The 19,714-nt window shown below is 39.9% G+C and overlaps 2 protein-coding genes across 3 annotated transcripts in view; one reads left to right on the top strand and one right to left on the bottom strand.

The window, feature by feature from the left end:
- F8 (coagulation factor VIII) overlaps positions 1-18,915 on the bottom strand; it is a 222,926-nt gene extending 204,011 nt beyond the window's left edge. The window contains exon 1 of one of the 2 annotated variants that reach the window (XM_054471985.1): positions 18,641-18,915. In XM_054471985.1, the coding sequence (XP_054327960.1) occupies positions 18,641-18,810 (170 nt within the window). In that variant the 5' untranslated portion in view covers positions 18,811-18,915. Of the gene's footprint in view, positions 1-14,832; positions 15,377-18,640 lie in introns of those variants that run through there. The other variant, XM_054471986.1, reaches the window with a different exon arrangement.
- The window catches only part of FUNDC2 (FUN14 domain containing 2), a 31,533-nt gene continuing 30,465 nt past the window's right edge, over positions 18,647-19,714 (top strand). Inside the window, exon 1 of the mRNA XM_054471990.2 lies at positions 18,647-18,933. Coding sequence (XP_054327965.1) covers positions 18,801-18,933 — 133 coding nt within the window. The 5' untranslated portion in view covers positions 18,647-18,800. The remainder of the gene's footprint in view (positions 18,934-19,714) is intronic.

Genomic DNA, 19,714 nt, shown 5'->3' on the forward strand with positions numbered 1-19,714 from the left:
TAGGAATGGGGTCACATAGCAGGTGAGCAGCAGGCAGGGAGCAAAGCTTCATCTGTATTTACAGCGGCTCCCCATCACTTGCATTACTGCCTGGGCTCTGCCTCCTGTCAGATCAGCTGCTGCATTAGATTCTCATAGGAGTGCGAATGCTACTGTGAACTGCATATGCAAGGGATCTAGGTTTTGTGCTCCTTATGAGAACCTAAATGATGCCTCATGATCTGAGGTGGACAGTTTCATGCCATAACCATTCCCAACAACCCCACAGTCTCTGGAAAAATTATCTTCCACGAAACAGTCCCTGCTGCAATATGGTATTGTCCATCACAGAGACAAACCAGCTTCTCGGTGGCCAGACACACTGGACTCCTTCCATCCTAGAAAGGACAGGACTTCATTATGATACCTAATCTTGGCATAACTTAGCCTTTCCTCCCTTCAGGGCCTTAGCCAGCACCACTATCTGAAATCTTACAGAGGATTTGATTCACTGATGTGGAATTCCATATAGCACCGTGTAGACCTGGGGAATCACTGTATAGCAAAAGAGATGAGGGAGTGGGTCCACAACCAGGCACAGGTAAAACTCCAGCTTGGAGGCAGGTCTCTGTGAGGATGGAGGGCCAGCCTCCAAGGTGCTGTATATGTATGAATTCAAAGATGATTCTGTGTCCCCAGTAAGAAGATTACATGGGGTTTGGGAATCAAAGAGTGGCAGCAAAAGAACTCTGATTAGCACCCCCGCCAATGAGCCACGTGGGGAGTCTGTGCCGCCTCTCCCTGCAGCTCTGGGACCCGCGGTTTAGAAGGCCCCTGCAGCAGAAAGGCAAGAGTATACGGCGGGTGCCACCTGGCCCCGCCGGGCTAACCCAGGGCAATGCAGAGCAGTGGCAGGGAGAGGGGGTGAGGGGGAAGAATGGCAGGGGCTGGGGTGCCATCATGCCCAGGGCGCGGGCAGGAGCGTGCAGCTGAGCCCTGAACCCACAACGACCTGGAGCTGAGCAGCACGAGGGTGAGGGGCGCCCGGATGGCAGTCTAGGAAAGAACTCCCCAGTCCCAGCCACCGGGTGTGGGAAGTCAGCCTTCACCTCCACTGAGGTGTGTGCCGGGACTGCCCCAGAGGAATGTTGCCTGTGGGGGCCACACACCTTCCTTCCCAAGACAGACCACGCCCCTCTACCAGGGCATGCCCCGCCCATTTCCAGGGCAGGCCCCACCCCCTCTCTGGGCAGACCACGCCTCTTCCCAGGGCCGAATCTGCCCTGTCCCAGGATGGACAGCACTTCATGAGTGCTCAGTGCAGGGACACAGAGGCCTGGACATGTTGGTCCAACCTGGAAGGTTCATTCCAGCTCCAGAGCTCCCTGTAAGGTCCAGCAAGGCTGTCCTGGAGCCCACCCGGCAGCGCACTTCTCCCTCTGCCTATCCCTGATTCCTCAGGTGTTGATCCCAAGAACACTCCAAATAAAATTCCTGCATGTTAATCTTCATCTCAGAGTCTACATCTAGGGAACACAACCGGTAACATTAATTTATATTTAAACATACTCTAATGTCATCTACCTCTAAAAATTTCTATGGCACTAGTCTTAACATAAGCCTATGTAGTTTTTAGTCATTTAACATTATTATGCCCTTCCACATTCACCAACTCATCCCTAGTTTGCTACCTTTCTCCTTTTTCCATATCATATCCTTGGTTCCACTACGTCTATCCTACCCCCTCTCTGTAGAGTTTCCATTGATTTCTAAGGTATTTCAACATAAGTTACCACAGTACTTTCACTTTAAATGTTTCTGATTAAAGGCCAGACGCAATGGCTCACCTCTGTAATCCCAGCACTTTGGAAGGCCGAGGCGGGAGAATCACCTGAGGTCAGGAGTTCAACACCAGCCTGGCCAACATGATGAAACCCTGTCTACTAAAAATACAAAAATTAGCTGGGCATGGTGGGGCACGCCTGTAATCCCAGCTACTCAGGAGGCTGAGGCAGGAGAATCGTTTGAACACGGGAGGCAGAGGTTGCAGTGAGCCGAGATCACGCTACTGCACTCTAGCCTGGGGGATAGAGTTAGACTCTGTCTCAAGAAAAATAAATAAATAAATAAATAAAATGTTTCTGACTAAAATGAAGATATAAGACACATATAAAATATGTTATAGAGCAAGAGATTGGAAGATTAGAGAGGGAACAGGATCAAGAGCACACAGAAACACTTTTTCCCTCTCTGAGGGAAGAGTGAAAACACATAATTGATGGAGAAACAAGATTGTGAGACAGAAAAACAAAAAGGCTTAGGCCCTAGGTCAAGTATATGTGATTCAGGACAGGACTCTATTCAAAGGGAATAACTAGATGTTCCTAAGAGCATTAACACTCTCCAAGTGTGTGGTTCAGTTCTGAGATGAACCTACTACCTCCAGCTCCCCAGCCTGAGACCTTTGCCATTTGAGTGAATATTTTCCACGCTGGCAGAAACATGTGATTTATTTGCCTGTCTCACTTTCAGGCAAATCTGCATAGTAAGTGACAAAATGTTCCAGGGTTCCTGGGTTTTACTCTTTCCTAACTTTTGTGGGGTTTTGTTTGTGTATTTCCTTTGGGATTCAATATAGAAATACTGCCAAATATATTTGGCAACCATTGTCCTTGACATGAACTGTTCTTTCACATTTTATCTAAAACTAATCGGAAAACCTATTATATTCCCTGACCCGTGGTTAGAAGAAACTGAGCAGCTGCGGGAACAGATAATATAAAACTGAATTTTCCCAGCTGTTTATTTCAAACCTTGGCAGAGGCTGTCAGGATGTGTCCAGAGTCAGCTTATCCTGTTAATCAGCATCAAAATAATCTAAAGTGTAAAAGAGTTTCATCAAAATAAAAATTCTATCAACTTTTTTCTGGTAAATACATGTGACTGCCTATACAATAACAGAAAGCTAGATAATAAATTAATGATGTATTCTATTCAATTCAATTTTATTCTCTGTGCCTCAGGCTGCATGCTAGATGGACACTAAAATATACACAGTGTATTAAGTAAAATTATCTCAATATTAATTGTTAACAAGGCTAACTTTAATGGATAAATGGTTGTTTAGTTAGATGCCAGGCTACTGACAATCTGGGCCTCTACTTTCAAGGTCACTAACATTGCTCATCTGCAGGCTATATAGGCTGTAGAACGAACTTGGATCCCCTCCTCACACCATATACCAAAATTAACTCCAAGTGGATCAATGACCTCAATGTAAGAACTAAAACTATAAAAGTCTCAAAAGAAAATATAGGTTTAAATCTTTGTGATCTTTGATTTGACATTGATTTCTTAGCTATGACAACAAAAATACAAGCAACCAAAGGGGTAAAATAAATAAATATTGGACTTCATCAAAATGAAAAACTTTGTGCATCACAGGGTACTATTAGGAAAGTGAAAATACTACCCACAGAATGGGAAAAAATATTTTCATGTCATAGCTCTGATAAGGGTATAATATTAAGAATATATAAAGAACTTATACAACTCAGTACTAAAAAACAAATAATCCAATTAAAAATATGCAAAGGATTTAAATAGACATTTCTCCAAAGGAGATACACAAATGGTCAATAAACACATGAAAAGACTCTCAACAACGTTAGTCATCAGGGAAATGCAAATCCAAACTACAATGAGATATCACTTTCTCCACACTAGGATGAGTATAATTAAAAAGACAGACAGTAACAAGTGTTGATAAGAATATGGAAAAATTGGAACACTCATACTTTGCTAGTGAAAATGTAAAATGGTGCAGCTGCTTTGAAAAAGTTTGGCAGTTCCTCTAAAAGTTAAACATAGAATTACCATGTGACCTAGCAATTATATTCCTGAGTATATTCCGAAGAGAAATAAAAGCATATGTACACAAAGACTTGTACATGAATGTTCTATAGCAGCATTATTCATAATAGCCAAAAGGGGAAACAATCCAAAAGTCCATCAACAGATGAATGGATAAACAAAATGTGGTCTATCCATACAATGGAGTATTATTCAGCCATAAAAAGGAGTTAAATTCTGATACATACTACAACATGGAAGATTTTTTTTAAATTAAAAAATGAAAATAGTTTCATTCTTACTATACCTTTATTTTCTTATTTTAACTCCTCTATCATTCTGCAAAAATGGAAGAATCTTGAAAACATGCTAAGCAAAAGATGCTAGACACAAAAGGCCACATATTTTATCCCTTCATTTACATGAAATATCCAGAATAGGCAAAACCACAGTGATGGAAAGTAGGTTAATGGTTGCCAGGGGCTGGGGAAAGGAAGAAAATTAGAAGTGACTGTTTAATGATTACAGGGTTTCTTTTTGAGGTGATGAAAATATTCTGGAATTAAATAAAGATGATAGTTGCACACTTTACGGATTCATTAAAAACCACTGAATTGTACACTTTCAAATGGTGAATTTTATGATATGTCAATTATATGTGAATAAAAATGTGGAGATTTAGGAAAGGAAAAAAATCTCCACACTGAAAATAAGTGATTTTTACAGTATGTAAATCATACCTCCAAGGAGCGAAAAAATGGTAAGGAAATATTCTGAACTTTATACTATTAAATTCAACAGCTCAGATGGAATTTCTTTTCTTTTTTTGAGACACAGCCTTGCTTTGATGCTCAGGCTGGAGTGCAGCAGCATGATCCATAGTTAATTGCAGCCTTGAACTCTTGGGCTCAAGTGATCCTCCTGCCTCAGCCTTCGAAGTAGCTGGGACTACAGGCATATGCTACCAGACTTGGCTAATTAAAAAAAATTTTGTAGAAGTCAAGTCTTGTTATGTTGCCAGGCTGATCTCAAACTCCTGGCCTAAAGCAATCCTGCTGCCTCCTCCCAAAGTGTTGGGGTTACAGGTGTGAGCCACCATGCCCAGTCTCAAATGGAATTTCTTAAAAGAAATTATTAAAATTTATCCTATAAGAAATAGAAAATTCAAATAGCCCTTTACCTATTAAAAATAGAATTCATAATTAAGACCCTTAAAAAAAACAAACCAAACCAAAACAAAAAACACTGGGATAAGATGATTTCCCTGGTGAATATAGTTAAACATTTAAAAAAGAAATGATACCAATTCTACACAAACTCTTTCATTAAATAGAAGAGTGAACACGTCTCAACTAATTTTATAAGAATAGTCGGCCGGGCGCGGTGGTTCACGCTTGTAATCCCAGCACTTTGGGAGGCCGAGGCGGGCGGATCACGAGGTCAGGAGATCGAGACTATCCTGGCTAACACGGTAAAACCCCGTCTCTACTATCAGTACAAAAAATCAGCCGGGTGTGGTGGCGGGCGCCTGTAGTCCCAGCTACTCGGGAGGCTGAGGCAGGGGAATGGCGTGAACTCGGGAGGCGGAGCTTGCAGTGAGCCGAGATTGCACCAGTGCACTCCAGCCTGGGTGACAGAGCGAGACTCCGTCTCAGAAAAAAAAAAAAAAAAGAATAGTCTTACTCTTTGATATGGTTTGGCTGTGTCCCCACCTAAATCTCATCTTGAATTGTAGCTCCCACAATCCCCATGTGCTGTGAGAGGGACCAGGTGGGAGGTAATTGAATCATGGCAGTGGGTTTTTCCCATGCTGTTCACATGACAGTGAATAAGTCTCATGAGAGCTGATGGTTTTATAAAGGGCAGTCCTCTGGTACAATCCTCTCTTGTCTGCCACCATGCCATGTAAGATGTGTCTTTGCTCCTTCTTTGCCTTCCACCATGATTGTGAGGCCTCCCCAGCCATGTGGAACTGTGAGTCCATTAAATCTCTTTCCTTTATAAATACCCAGTCTCGGGTATGTCCTCATAGCAGCATTAGAATGGACTAATACTACTCTTATATCAAAACCAGACAATGACATTATAAGAAAATCACAGCCAAATATCCATCATGAACACAGACGCAAAAACTAAAAAACCACCATCACCACCAAAACCCTTAACAAAACAGTTTTAGTTGGCCAGGGCTGCCATAACAAAATACCAGAGATTGGGTGACTTAAACAACAGAAACTTATTTTCTCACAGTTCCGGAGGCTGGAAATCCAACATCAGGGTGCCAGCATGGTCAGTTTCTAGTGAGAGCCCTCTTCCTGGCTGGTAGATGGCTGCCTTCTCGCCATATGTTCACATGGCTTTTCCTCAGTGCATGAGTGTAGAGAGAGAACTTTCTCTCTTCTTATGAGGCCACCAATCCTATCAGATTAGGACTCCATCCTTATGGCCTCATTTAACCTTGTTTACCTCCTAAAAGCCCTGTCTCCAAATATAATCATCTTGAGAGTTAGGACTTCAACATATGAATTTGGGGTGGGGGGAGGTGGAGACAATTCAGTCTATAGCGAAAATATTACCAATATAATATGTCACAACCAGGTGGATTTTTTCCCTGGGAATACATAGCTAGTTCCTCATTAAAAAATCAATCAAGGTAATTCACCATAACAGAATAAACAAGATAAACCGTATGACCATTTGAATAGATGCAGAAAACGCATTTGACAAAATCCAACATCAAATCTTGATAAAAACTCTCACACCAAGAATAGAAAGAAACTTCCTCAATTTGACAAAGGGCATCTATGAAAAAATTTACAAGTAATTGTACTTAATGGTAAAATAATGAATATTTTCCCTCTGAAATCAGGAACAAGACAAGGATTCTGCTATCATCAGTTCTATCTAACATTGTATTGGAGGCCCTTGCCAGTGCAGTAAGGCATGAAAAAAAATAAAAATAAAAAGCATCCAGTTTGGAAAGGAAGAAGCAAACTGTCTTTATTTGCAGACAACATTATTGTACATGTAGAAATTCTACAAGTGCAAAACGCTACTAGAGCTAAAATGCAAATTAACAAGATTAGAGTGAACAAGGTCAATATACAGAAATCAATTGAATTTCTATATTTTAGTAACAAATGATTGGAAAACGAAAACAAATAAAAATGATACAATTAACAATAGCATGGAATCCCTCAAAATACTTAGGGATACAATTAATATAATTCTTGCAAGAACTACTCTGTAGGCTACAAAATATCCTAGAGGGAAATTAAAGAAAATTTAAAGAAACAAAGCCATACCATGTTGTTGTATTGAAAGATTCAATATTGTTTAAATGTCAATTCTCCCCAAATTGATCTGCAGATTCAATTCAATTCCAGTCAAAATCCCAGTTGGCTATTTGGTGGAGTTGGCTAGTTGACTATAAAATTAATACAGAAATATAAAAGCCTAAATATATCAAAAGCAATTTCAATAAAAAAGTAAGTTGGAGGTTTTAGACTGTCTGATATTAAGACTTACTATAAAGTTACAACAATCAAAACAATTTGGTACTGGCATAAGCACAGATATACACATCTATGGAACTAGAGAATCCATAAACAGATTTGCCTTTTTACAGTCATTTAATTTTCTACAAAGGTGCCAAGGGAATTCAATAGAGAAAGAAAAGTCACACCATACAGAAAATTTAACTCAAAATGTATTATAAACCTAAATACTAATGCTAAAATGATAAAAGTTCTAGAAGAAAACAGAAGAAAGGCTTTGTGAACTTGAGGTGGGCAAAGATTTCCTAGGACAGGCGAAAAAAAAGCATGAATCATAGAAGAAGAAAAGCTAAATTGGACTTAACTACAACTATAAATTTCCACTATTTGAAAGACACCATTTGGAAAATGAAAATGCAAGCCATAGATTGGAAAAAAATATTCAAAACAGGTACCTCTGAAAAGTCTTGTACCCAGAATATATAAAAAATTATCAAAACTCAACAATAACAAGACAAACAACCCAATTAAAAACTGGCAAACCATTATCCTAAGTGAATTAACACAGGAACTGAAAACCAAATACCATATGTTCTCACTTATAAGTGGGAGCTAAATGATGAGAACACATGGACATAGAATAATAGACACTGGGGACTACTAGAGGAAGGAGGGAGGAGGAAGGGTAGCAAGGAGTGAAAAACCACCTATTGGGTACTATGTTCACTACTTCAGTGACAGGATCATTCATTCATAACCCAAACTTCAGCATCATGCAACATACTCATGTAACAAACCTGCACATGTACCTCCTCAGTCTAAAATAAAAGTTGAAACTACGTTTAAAAACAAAGGATCAATGATTTGAATAGACACTTCCAAGAAGATATAGGAATGGTTAATTAGCACATGCAAAGATGCTCAACATCTTTAGTCATCAGAGATATGCAAATTAAAAGTATAACCAGGCGCAGTGGCTCAAGCCTGTAATCCCAACACTTTGGGAGGCCGAGGCGGGTGGATCACTTAGGCCGGGAGTTTGAGACCAGCCTGGCCAACATGGCAAAACCCTGTCTCTACTAAAAATACAAAAATTAGCTGGGCATGGTGGCGTGTGACCATAGTCCTAGCTACTCAGGAGGCTGAGGCACGAGAATTGCTTGAGCCTAGGAGGCAGATGTTGAGCTGAGATTGCGCCACTGCATTCCAGCCTGTGTGATGGGATGAGACTCCATCTCAAAAAAAAAAAAAAAAAAAAAGTATAGTGAGATACCACTGTGCAGTCATTAAGTACTGGCAACATCAAATGTTGTCCACGATATATTGCAACTGGAACTCTCATGCATTGCTGGTGGGAGTATAAAATGGTACGTTCAAGAAATCTGTCTGGCAGTTTCTCTTAAAGTTAAACATGCACTTACCATATGATCCAGCAATTCCACTCCTAGATATTTAACTAAGATAAATGAAAATAGATGTTCACACAAAACATGTGGAGCACTGTTCATAGCAGGTTTATCTGTATTTGCTTCTAACTGGAAATAATCCAAAATTATGATATAATCCCATAATGGAGCAGTAATCAGCAATAAAAAGGATAGAAATACTTTATACAACAACCTGCATGAATTTCCAAATCATGATGCTGAAGAAAAAAAGCCATACAAGAATGCATACCGTATGATTCCACTGATGTAAAATTCTAGAACATGTGAAAACAAATCTGTAACTTCCAGATAGCAGTTTATTGCCTGAGGCCAGGTCAGTGGGAGAGACTCATTAAAAAGTGCAGGAGGGTTGATGTAAATGCATGTTGATTAGGGTGGTGGTTATGCAAGTGTATGCATTTATCAAAACTCATCAAACTGCACATTTAAAATTGATGTGCTTCATTGTATGTAAACTATACCTGTGGCAGGTAAAAATTTGGCCCATATCACCTTTGCTCCTTGGTGTCATGTCCAAAAATATATTATGTGGCAAATTAAACTTTGCAGATGGAATTAAGGGTGCTGATCAGCTGACCTTGAGATGGGGAGAGTATTCTGAATTACCCAGGTCGGCCCAATGTAATCACATGAGTCCTTAAAAGTAAAAGAGAGAGGCAAAAAAGGCCAGAGATATGCATGGAAAATTGAAGTCAGAGCAATTCCAAGCATGAGAGAGTGTTGATGCACCATTGCTGGTAGAGGGCACTACATGGAAAGTGAGAGAAGGAACTGAATTTGCTAACATTCCAAATGAGCCTGTAAGCAGATTCTCTCCAAGAGCTTTCACTAAGGAGTGCAGCCCTATTAACACCTTGGTTTTGGCCTTGTATGACCCTGCACAGAGTATCCAGCTGAGTCCACCTGGACTTCTAACCCACAGAAACTGTGAGACAGTAAATGGGTGCTGTCATAAGCTGATACATTTGATGTAATTTGTTACACAGCAATAGGAAATTAACAGGATATTCAATGTTGACCCAAATACTACAAACTAACTTGATAAATAAATTAAAAAAATTAAAATCATATGTCTAGATTATCAAAGATGAAATCAAAGAAGATATTACAAACTATTCTGAAAAAAATGAAAAGAAAACCCTTCATGCTATACCATTTTACAATGTACACTTATATCAAAACATTATGTTGTACACCTTAAATATATACAACTTTTATTTGTCAATTATACCACAATAAAGCTGGGGTGGGGTGGGATAGAATCACGTGGGGACTAGTTTGCTGAGGATGGGGCCTAGGAATGTAAATTTTAATAAGCTTCCTAAGTGATTCTTATGCACATTGAAGTTTGAGAACTAGTGCCTTCATGGACTTCAGCTTTGGGGTGAGCTTTAAGAAAGTCAGGGTCCAGTTAATGAATATGAGAGATACTGCTTTTTTTTTTTTGAAATGGAGTCTCACTCTGTCACCTAGGCTGGAGTGCAGTGGCACAATCTTAGCTCACTGCCACCTCCGCCTCCTAGGTTCAAGCAATTCTCCTGCCTCAGCCTCCTGAGTAGCTGGGATTACAGGTGAGCATCACCATGCCCAGCTAATTTTTTTTTTTTTTTTTTTGGTAGAGACGGGGTTTCGCCATGTTGGCTAGGCTGGTGTCAAACTCCTGACCTCAGGTGATCTGCCTGCCTCGGCCTCCCAAAGTGCTGGGATTACAGGCATGAACCACCATACCTGGCCGATTGCTTATTTATATCTCCAAGCTTCACTGATCAGAAAATACTTTTCCTGAAAAGTTATCCTACAGAAGTCAGATCATGTTGAGAGGATAAGTCTCTGGAATGTTAATAAAGGTATATGGAGCTAGCATAGTTGAACTGTTCACTTTTTGCATAAGAAATCTCACTGTTCATGTTTTCCCATTGGACAAAATAAAACAGACTGACGAGTTTTATATATTAATGTGTGAACAGTGCATAGCTACATGCCAATAAAGCAGCACAGTTAATGAATCAATAGCTTTTTTTCTGCTCAGTGAAAATAAAAATGCTTTATACCAACTAGAAAAAAAATAAATCCAAAAGCTCATTCTTTGAAAAGAGCACCACCAGCAACAAAATAGACAAGTCATTGGCAAGCTTATTCAAGGAAAAAAGATAAATAGCAAAGATAGAGGAATTTAGGAATAAGAAAGGGCACATAACTACAGATAATGTGGAGTAAAAGAATCATGAGTGAGTGCTACATGCAACACTGTGGCAACAAAATTGAAAAAATAAATAAAGTTACTTCCTAGAAAGGTATATAATTATTAGAAGTTGAAACTTGAATTGACTGATTATCATAGAAGAGCCTGGAGGGGTGATTAAAGATATTGCAAATGCCACTAGGACCAAATGGATTCAGAAGTGAGTCTCACCTAACTTTTAGACAATGGATAATTCAAATGTTACTTAAGCTATTCTAAGCAATAGAAAAAGATGGAGTACTCATCAATTCATTTGATAAAGCCAACAAAACTTTGTTTATTATTATTAGTAGGTTAAGTAGTGAAAATCTACTAAGAATAGTAAAAAAAAAAAAGAAAAAAAGCTATAGATCAATCCCACATTTAAAGACACACAGTGTCTAAAGAAATAGTAGTACATAGAACCCACTAATAATCAAATTACATGAATAGTAGATTTTACTCCAAGAATGTAAGGGTATTTAGTGTCAGGACATCTATTAACATAATTTGTTTATCAACATATGAAAGAAGACAATTCAGATGATACCAGCTGCTGAAAAGTTATTTATGATAAACATTTTGTGGCAAATGAGAATAGAAGTAACCAACACCATTTACAAAAACCAAAACAGCAAATGTTACTCTAAATAGCAAAATACAAAAATTATTTCAAGTAAAATCATAGAATAGAAGGAATGTTCACTTTCATTGTTTTTATTTAACATTTTCTCTTGTTTTCTAATAAATTCAATAAGATAAGAAAATGAAATAACTGGCTATAAACATTGGAAATGAGCTAAAATCTGTCTCATTTAACTGATGATATGATTCAATACTCATAGAGACTTTAGGGTAAAATTACTAGAATTAATAGGCAAATTTGGTAAGGTAGCTAGATTTAAGATGAATATACAATGGCTGGGTGCGGTGGCTCAAACCTGTAATCCTAGCTCTTTGGGAGGCTGACGTGGGGGGAATGCTTGAGCTCAGGAGTTGAAAACAGCCTGGGTAACATGGCAAAAACCCATCTCTAAAAAATATACAAAAATTTTCCGGGCATGGTGGCCTGCTCCTGTAGTCCCAGCTACTTGGGGGGCTGAGACAGGAGAATTGCTTGAATCCAGGAGGTTGAGGCTGCAGTGAGGTGAGATCACCCCACTGCACTCCAGCCTGGGTGACAAAATGAGACCCAGCCTCAAAAGAAAAAGCTGAAAATACACAAACCAATAGCTTATCTCTATTTGGTACTAAGCACTCATAAATGGAAATAGGAGAAAACTATCTTATTAACAATAGCATCACACTTATAAAATAGAGATAAATGTAATAAGAAAAATATTTAAATTTATTACATTAATAAAATTAAGGTATGAGTTTAATGAAATTTCAGTTAGAATCACAACAGGGCTTGGATCTTTTTAATTTGAAAAATATCTTAACAGTTTTATGTGGAAGAATAAAGTGTCTAAGAATAGCTAAGAAAGGTACAAAAAGAATAGTGAGGATTGCTTTCACCCACCAGATATCAGAAGATATCGTAGGCTCACTGTAATCAAATCACTATGGTACTGGCATAGCAAGATAACAGTAGATTAGTGAAACAGCCTAATGAATCCAGAAATATATGCTAATATATATGAGAACTTTATATGATGAATGTGTTGATTCAAATCAGTGGCAAAAGGTGCCATCACAATACGCTATTGATCTGGATGGAAATAAAACTAGACAAATCCCTCTCTCATGCCATATGACAAAAGTAATTAGCAGATAATTGAAGCAATGCATATAAAAAGCGAAACAGTAAACATCTCGCAAGAAAATCTGGGAGACTACACGTACAATCTTGAGGTGTGGGAAACATTTTTAACCAACCTTGCCAACTCTGAAGATATCAAACAAAAGATATCTCTGATTATAAAAATTAAAAATTGTTTTGGTAAAAGTTTTAAGAAAGTCAACAGACAAACAATAGATTTTGGGGGAAACTGCAATATACATGACAAAGAGTTAATATTTGTAATAATAAAAGGGTTCTCATAATTTTTTTTAAATGAAAGAGTCCAAAGAATAATGGGCAAAGTATATGACTAATTAAATCCCCCAAATAAATCCAATAGCCAACAAGCATTTAAAAAGATGCTCAACTTATTAGAAATAAAAATAACACAATGAAAGTAATGATGCAATATCACTCTACACCTGTAAAATTGGCAAATTTTAAGAACAGGATAAAACTTATCGCTATGTGAATGCAGACAGAAGGCCATTTTCATACTTCGATGGTAGAAATGTTTGAAAAGTTCTGGCCTCTTTGGAAATTAAAACTTAGAAGGAAACATTCCCTTCGTTCCATTAATATTCCTCTTGCAAATTTGTTCAACAGAAGTAAAAGCACCAGTATGTAATGATATAAGATATAGTAGCCAAAAACTGGAATAAAGTGAACATATTGACTAAATTATGATACAGCCATACCATAGAATACATAGAATCTTGTATAGCCAACACAATAATGAATTAAAGCTATACCAATTGACTTAGAGTTCTAGTACGTGTTAATGAGTGAGAAATGTGTGTATAATGTCCCAATTTTATAAAACAAACAATGTCCAAGAAAACCTTTGTGTATGTTTATGTGTATGTGAATATATATTATCGTACTGGGGTTACCTAGTTGAGGTGGGGGAGAAGGGGACTGATGTGGAAAGAGGGTGGGGAGCCAAACAGAAAGAACCAAAAAGACTATAAAGTATGTACAACATGACCACATTTAATGTTTACATAGCCACAATCTATGTATTATATTTAAATCTTTATAATACACATTTAAAGAAGACAAAACAAAATATAAAATAAATGATTTCAGCATTCAACTCAATAAGCAAAAATCTAACAACAAAATGAACCAAAGGAAATTAGAAGGAAGGAATGAATCAATGAAAGTAGAAGCAGAAACTGATGCAACAGAAAGAAAAAAGAGATTGACAAATCAAACCAAAAGAAAATTCTTGACAAGAGCAATAAAATCAAGAAAACTCCTGGAAATATTATTTTTAAAAGACAGGAAGAGAACATATACAACATAAGGAATGAAAAAGGAAATATATCTACAGACACAGAACAGTTTAACAAAATCACAGGAGACTCTTACATAACTTGATACCAATACATTATCAAATCTAGGGATAGCAGATTGCTTTCTATGAAAATATGGACCAAAATATAGACCAAAATATACCAATATTTACTGAAGAAGAGGTAGAAAAATCTGAATCATCTGATGACCATACACAATATTGATAAAGCTATTTAATACTCTGCCTAAGTGCACCAGAACCCCCAAAACATGAAAAGCTTCTGAACTCAAGGCTCATATTATCCTTACACCCAAAGTAGGAAAAGATATTATAAAAACACACATCACATGTACACACAAGAGAACCAGACATGAAACTTGTGTGTGATATTGATTGGATTTCATTGCCTTGATTCTCTCTATGGAAGCTTGGGCAGGCGGAGGGAAGTTTTGTCTTTGTCCCTTCACCCTCCCTCTACTCCAGTCTCTAGATTCTGGAGGAGCAGCATGTGACAAAGAGAAGCAATGGACAAAACAGAACAAAATATCAACAAATAGGTCAGACCTATGAAAAGAATTGGCAGTTAGCATTTCTGCTAATAACACAGATGTGTGCACACCTTACCCAGAAATGTTTCTTTGGGGCCCAGGTAGCATCACAACCATCCTAACTCGATGTCTGCACCTTCCTCCAAGCAGACTTACATCCCCACAATCCTGGCCCCGATCAGACCCTACAGGACATGCCTTTACCTTGTGTCCACAGGCAGCTCACCGAGATCACTTTGCATATAGTCCCATGACAGTTCCACTGCACCCAGGTAGTATCTTCTGGTGGCACTAAAGCAGAATTGCAAAAGGCACAGAAAGAAGCAGCTGGAGAGCTCTATTTGCATGACTTACTGCTATAAACGTTCAACTGGAGAAGCAAAAGGTTAATTCTTCTCTAAAATATCTTTAGCTCCCAGGAGGGGAAAAAAGTAAAATTTTTGATTTAATGATAAGTCCCAATTTCTTTGCAGAGCATTTTAAGGAACTTTACCCACTGGATGTGCTTAGCACTAAGCAGTAACCGATAGGATTGCTTCCTTTTTATCAGTGGGAAGTAGCCACAGGAAGAACTGAAGTAGCAAAAGGGAGGCTGCTAAACTTAACCCATTCACTTCTGAGAGCAGTAGGGGCATAAGAAGTCTGTTTTAATCAGAACCTTTAAGGAAAGGAGGAGAAGGATGGAGAAGTCAAAGTGAACAGGAGCTTTAATTTGTGCTCCTATTCCTAGCCTACTCCAGCCCTCTTCCTGAGTGGCACCAGCAAGAGAAGTTCTGGATGTTGTCGAAGATTCTAGAATTCACTTGCACTAGCAAGAGTAACCAGCAACCTGTTAGTCTCTCTGCTTTTGCCCTTGCCCCTCATACTGCTGCCAGTGTGAGGAATTTATAGTTTTTAAAACTGTAGTTTTACATATAACATGAGGTTAGGCAACTATTGTTTTAAAAACTATAATTTATAGTTATAATTTAAAACTATAAAGCAAGTCCTGTCACTCCTCTTCTCAGAATCCTCCAATGGCTTCTGACCTCCATCAGGGTAAAACCCTACATCTTTACCATGGCCTAGGTCCTAGAGCATCCCACATGGTCTGCCCTTTCTCCTGACCTCTGTAGTCTCATCTCACTCTGGTTATACTGGTCTCCTTACTCTTCCCTAAAATATCAAGCACACTCTCTGGACCTCAACACTTGCTATTTCTTTTACCCAAAACACCTTTCCCCCAGATTTCCACATAGTTCCACTTCCACAGCTCCTTCACATTTCAGCTCAAATCTTCCCTGTTGAATGAGGTTTAAATATGGAACACCACATTTATGTTGTAAGCTCTTTACCCCCACCTGCATCACTGATATCCCTCTTGGCTTCATTTTTCTCAATAGCACTCATAACCACCTGGCATTTATTCATTTATTTATTTTGTTTTGTTTTTAACCTAACACTTTTCCAGGTTGTTTACATTTGGCCCAGGTATAGGATATATCTCTTTACATCAGAATGTAGCCATGGTGAGCTCAAACACCCTACTCAGGTTAATGTGTATTAGGGAGAGTGAGGGCCCCTGCAGGGGCCTCAAAGTGTAAGAGATTATGAGAAGAAACTTGATCAGGGTTGCTATAAAAATGTTATCATTGAGCTCAGTTCTGCACAAACAAGAATGTGTTAGGGAGCAATTGGTATATTGTTGACTGGTTTGGAAACAGGCAGCAAGAATCCCCTTTGATAAACACTCCTCTCTGACAGGTACGAGGATGCAGAGATGACAGCTGACACTATATGCCAGGAACTGTTCTAGGTGCTTTTAAATACAGGTACTATTCTCACCTTCATTTTACGGGTGATGAAACTGAAGCACGGAGAGGTTAGGCAACTTCTCTATGGCCACACAGCTTGTGAGTGGTAGCATTCAAACCTATGTACTCTGGCTCCAGAAGTCATGCTCCTAACCACTATGCTACACTTCTATGCCTCAGAAATGAAGAAATCCCAGTTCCCAACCCCCTGGGAATGACAGTCCAATGGAGGAGACAGAACAGTAGAGACAGTTACAGTACAGGGTGACAAATTCACTGCCAGGTGCTCCACATAGGCTATCTGATTTAATCCTCATGACAACACTGCAAAGTGGATACAGATAAAGTAACTGAGGTACAGAGCGGTTAATTGGCTTGCCTACAGCCACATAACTACCCATTTGTCCTAGACAGACATTGTCCTAGGCACTGGGTACACATTGATGAAAAATATAAGCAACTGAAAGAGGGATGATAGGCCATAATTACAATACATGAGTACATTATACAGTATGTTAGAAGGTAAAATAAGTGCTGTGCAAAAAAGAGAAGTGGGGTAAGGGGGAGTAAGGGTGGACCAGGTTGCAATTTTAAAGGAGGTTAGTCATGGAAAGTTTCACTAAGGTTGCATTTCAGCAAAGGGACATTGACTTCTACACTGAGGGCAATGGGGAGACATGGCCGGGTTGTGAGTAGAGGAGGGTGGTGATCAGAATTATCTTTTAGGCTGATCTTTCTGATCACTGTAGATAAAACAAACTCTAGCAGGATAAGGGTAGAAGGAGGGTGGCCTGTTAACCGGGGGTGAGAAATGGTGGTGGCTTGGGCTATGATGGTACCACTGGAGAGGGTGAAAAATGGCTGGATTCATTGTGAGGGTAACGTTTGTGGGAACTGCTGATGAATTTTGGATCTGTGGGCTTTGAGAAGGAAAAATTTGGAACACCAAGTTTTTTGGAATAAAGTTGACTAACTGGGATGGGGATGAGGCAGGAGAATCCCTTGAACCCAGGAGGTGGAGCTTGCAGTGAGCCGAGATCGCGCCATTGCACTCCAGCCTAGGCAACAAGAGCGAGACTCTGTCTCAAAAATAAAATAAATAAATAAATAAATAATCAAAATAGACCCCATTACCAAATTTTCATGTTTTCAAGGATTCTCTAAAACCTATAATATTATCAATTACATATTCACAAATAATTACAGCATACAATATGGTATGTGGTAAAGTACAAAAGAGTACTGTGGCCATTTGTGATAAATAGAAATCAAATTGGAAATCTTCATAGATAACGTATTTATTTATTTTTTTTTTGGAGACGGAGTCTCACTCTGTCGCCCAGGCTGGAGTGCAGTGTCATGATCTCGGCTCACTGCAAGCTCCACCTCCTGGGTTCACGCCATTCTCCTGCCTCAGCCTCCCCAGTAGCTGGGACTACAGGCGGCCGCCACCACGCCCGGCTAATTTTTTGTATTTTTAGTAGAGACGGGGTTTCACCATGTTAGCCAGGATGGCCTCGATCTCCTGACCTCGTGATCCGCCCGCCTCAGCCTCCCAAAGTGCTGAAATTACAGGCGTCAGCCACTGCGCCCGGCCAGATAAGGTATATTTTTATTCCTTTTATTTTTACTCAACTCCTATGGTGCCACAAAATCCTATATTAAGCAGTATAATTGAAAAGAAAAAGAAAACAATAGCACAATTATTATAAAGAAAATAGCTTGAGTTACTTCATTTGTGTCACTCCTAAAGCAGTGGATCAGATGTCAATGTTTATTATAATTCACTAATTACATTTATGAATAATTTTTAAAAGTAAAGGAAAAGACTGGCTGTTTTAACTAACATAATAGAAACTGTTGCTGGATTTTCTGTTGAAGGTATATTTTGAAGTGAGTTGTATTAAATATAACTCGCATGTAAAATTAAATACATAAATAAAATGTGTCTTCCTCCACTAAAAGAGTAGGACACATCGCAGAAGCCGATAAATATTTGTTCAGTGTTTACATGAACAAACACGGTCACTCAGCCGTCTTTATTTTCAGTGAGTCATAGGTAAAATATTCTTCACCAGGCGACGATTGAGTCGCAGTCGCGTCAGGAGCTCGCCTCCAGGTACTTAGCGAGCGAGCCCGGACGGCCGCAGTGGGTGGAGGGGGGAAAGTGAGGAAGAGTTGGGGGGGGAGTAGAGGGAGAGTGAGGGAGGGAGCCTCACCCCCGGGACGCTTTCTGCGCACGCGCATCTCGGTGCATCTGTTGGGCGGGGCTGCGGAGGCCTGTGACACCGCACGCTGAGCTCTGTGATGTAGCCGCTTGCGGAGACTGCAAGCAGCCGCGGCGGGCGCGGCCCGCCCTCTTCCGCTGCCGCCGTGGGAATGGAAACATCTGCCCCACGTGCCGGAAGCCAAGTGGTGGCGACAACTGCGCGCCACTCCGCGGCCTACCGCGCAGATCCGCTACGTGTGTCCTCGCGAGACAAGCTCACCGAAATGGCCGCGTCCAGTCAAGGTAAGGGCGGGCGCGCGCGCGGCCGGCGCCGCGGGGAGCCGCCTTCCTGGGCTCCGGAAGGGGAAGGGCTCAGCGCCCGCCAGTCGCGACCGAGCTCCCCGGGGAGTCCAAGCGGCGCGGGGACAGGGAGGGCGCTCGGGGCTCGTCCCTGGCTCAGCCGCTCCCAGGGTCCGGTCAAGGTCACGCGCGTGTCTGGGGCCTAACCACCCCGGGGCGTCGTCTCCAGTGGAGCTCACCCAGCCTTCCGGCGCCGCCCCCGGCAGCAGAAGCCCAAAGACATTCTGTCCCTGTTCTCGGAAGCGGTCTGGCTTCTTTGTCCCTTTGGACGTTCATCTCAAATGCCTCGTGGCGTCATTCTGTGTACAAGGCACCTCCCCAACTGCTTTATTGTTGGTTTTGAAAAACTAGCACATATGGGATGGTACTTAGGAATAGCCTGTTTAGTCGGCATAGTCAGATATTCCGTGTAATTCGCAGTGGAGCGCGTCTTTAAGTTATGCTTCTTACCCTATTTTGAATGTTTAGGTTGTATTTAATTTAGTACTGACTCACAGGATCCCATTGCTAAACAGCCATCATTGAAAACTCAATCATATAAACGTAAAATTACGTAAATTATGTTAAAAACAAAGGCAGTGAAAATACTAAAAACTCATCACTTTTATTATTTACCATGTTTTACTTTTGAGGTTATTTATACATCTATTGTATCTTTGTGGAGGAGATACTATACTATGGTGCTCTACTGTGCATCTCTTCCCAACTCTGGGTTCAGTAGTGT

This window comes from Pongo pygmaeus, chromosome X, assembly GCF_028885625.2.
Source record: "Pongo pygmaeus isolate AG05252 chromosome X, NHGRI_mPonPyg2-v2.0_pri, whole genome shotgun sequence".
NCBI lineage: Eukaryota > Metazoa > Chordata > Mammalia > Primates > Hominidae > Pongo > Pongo pygmaeus.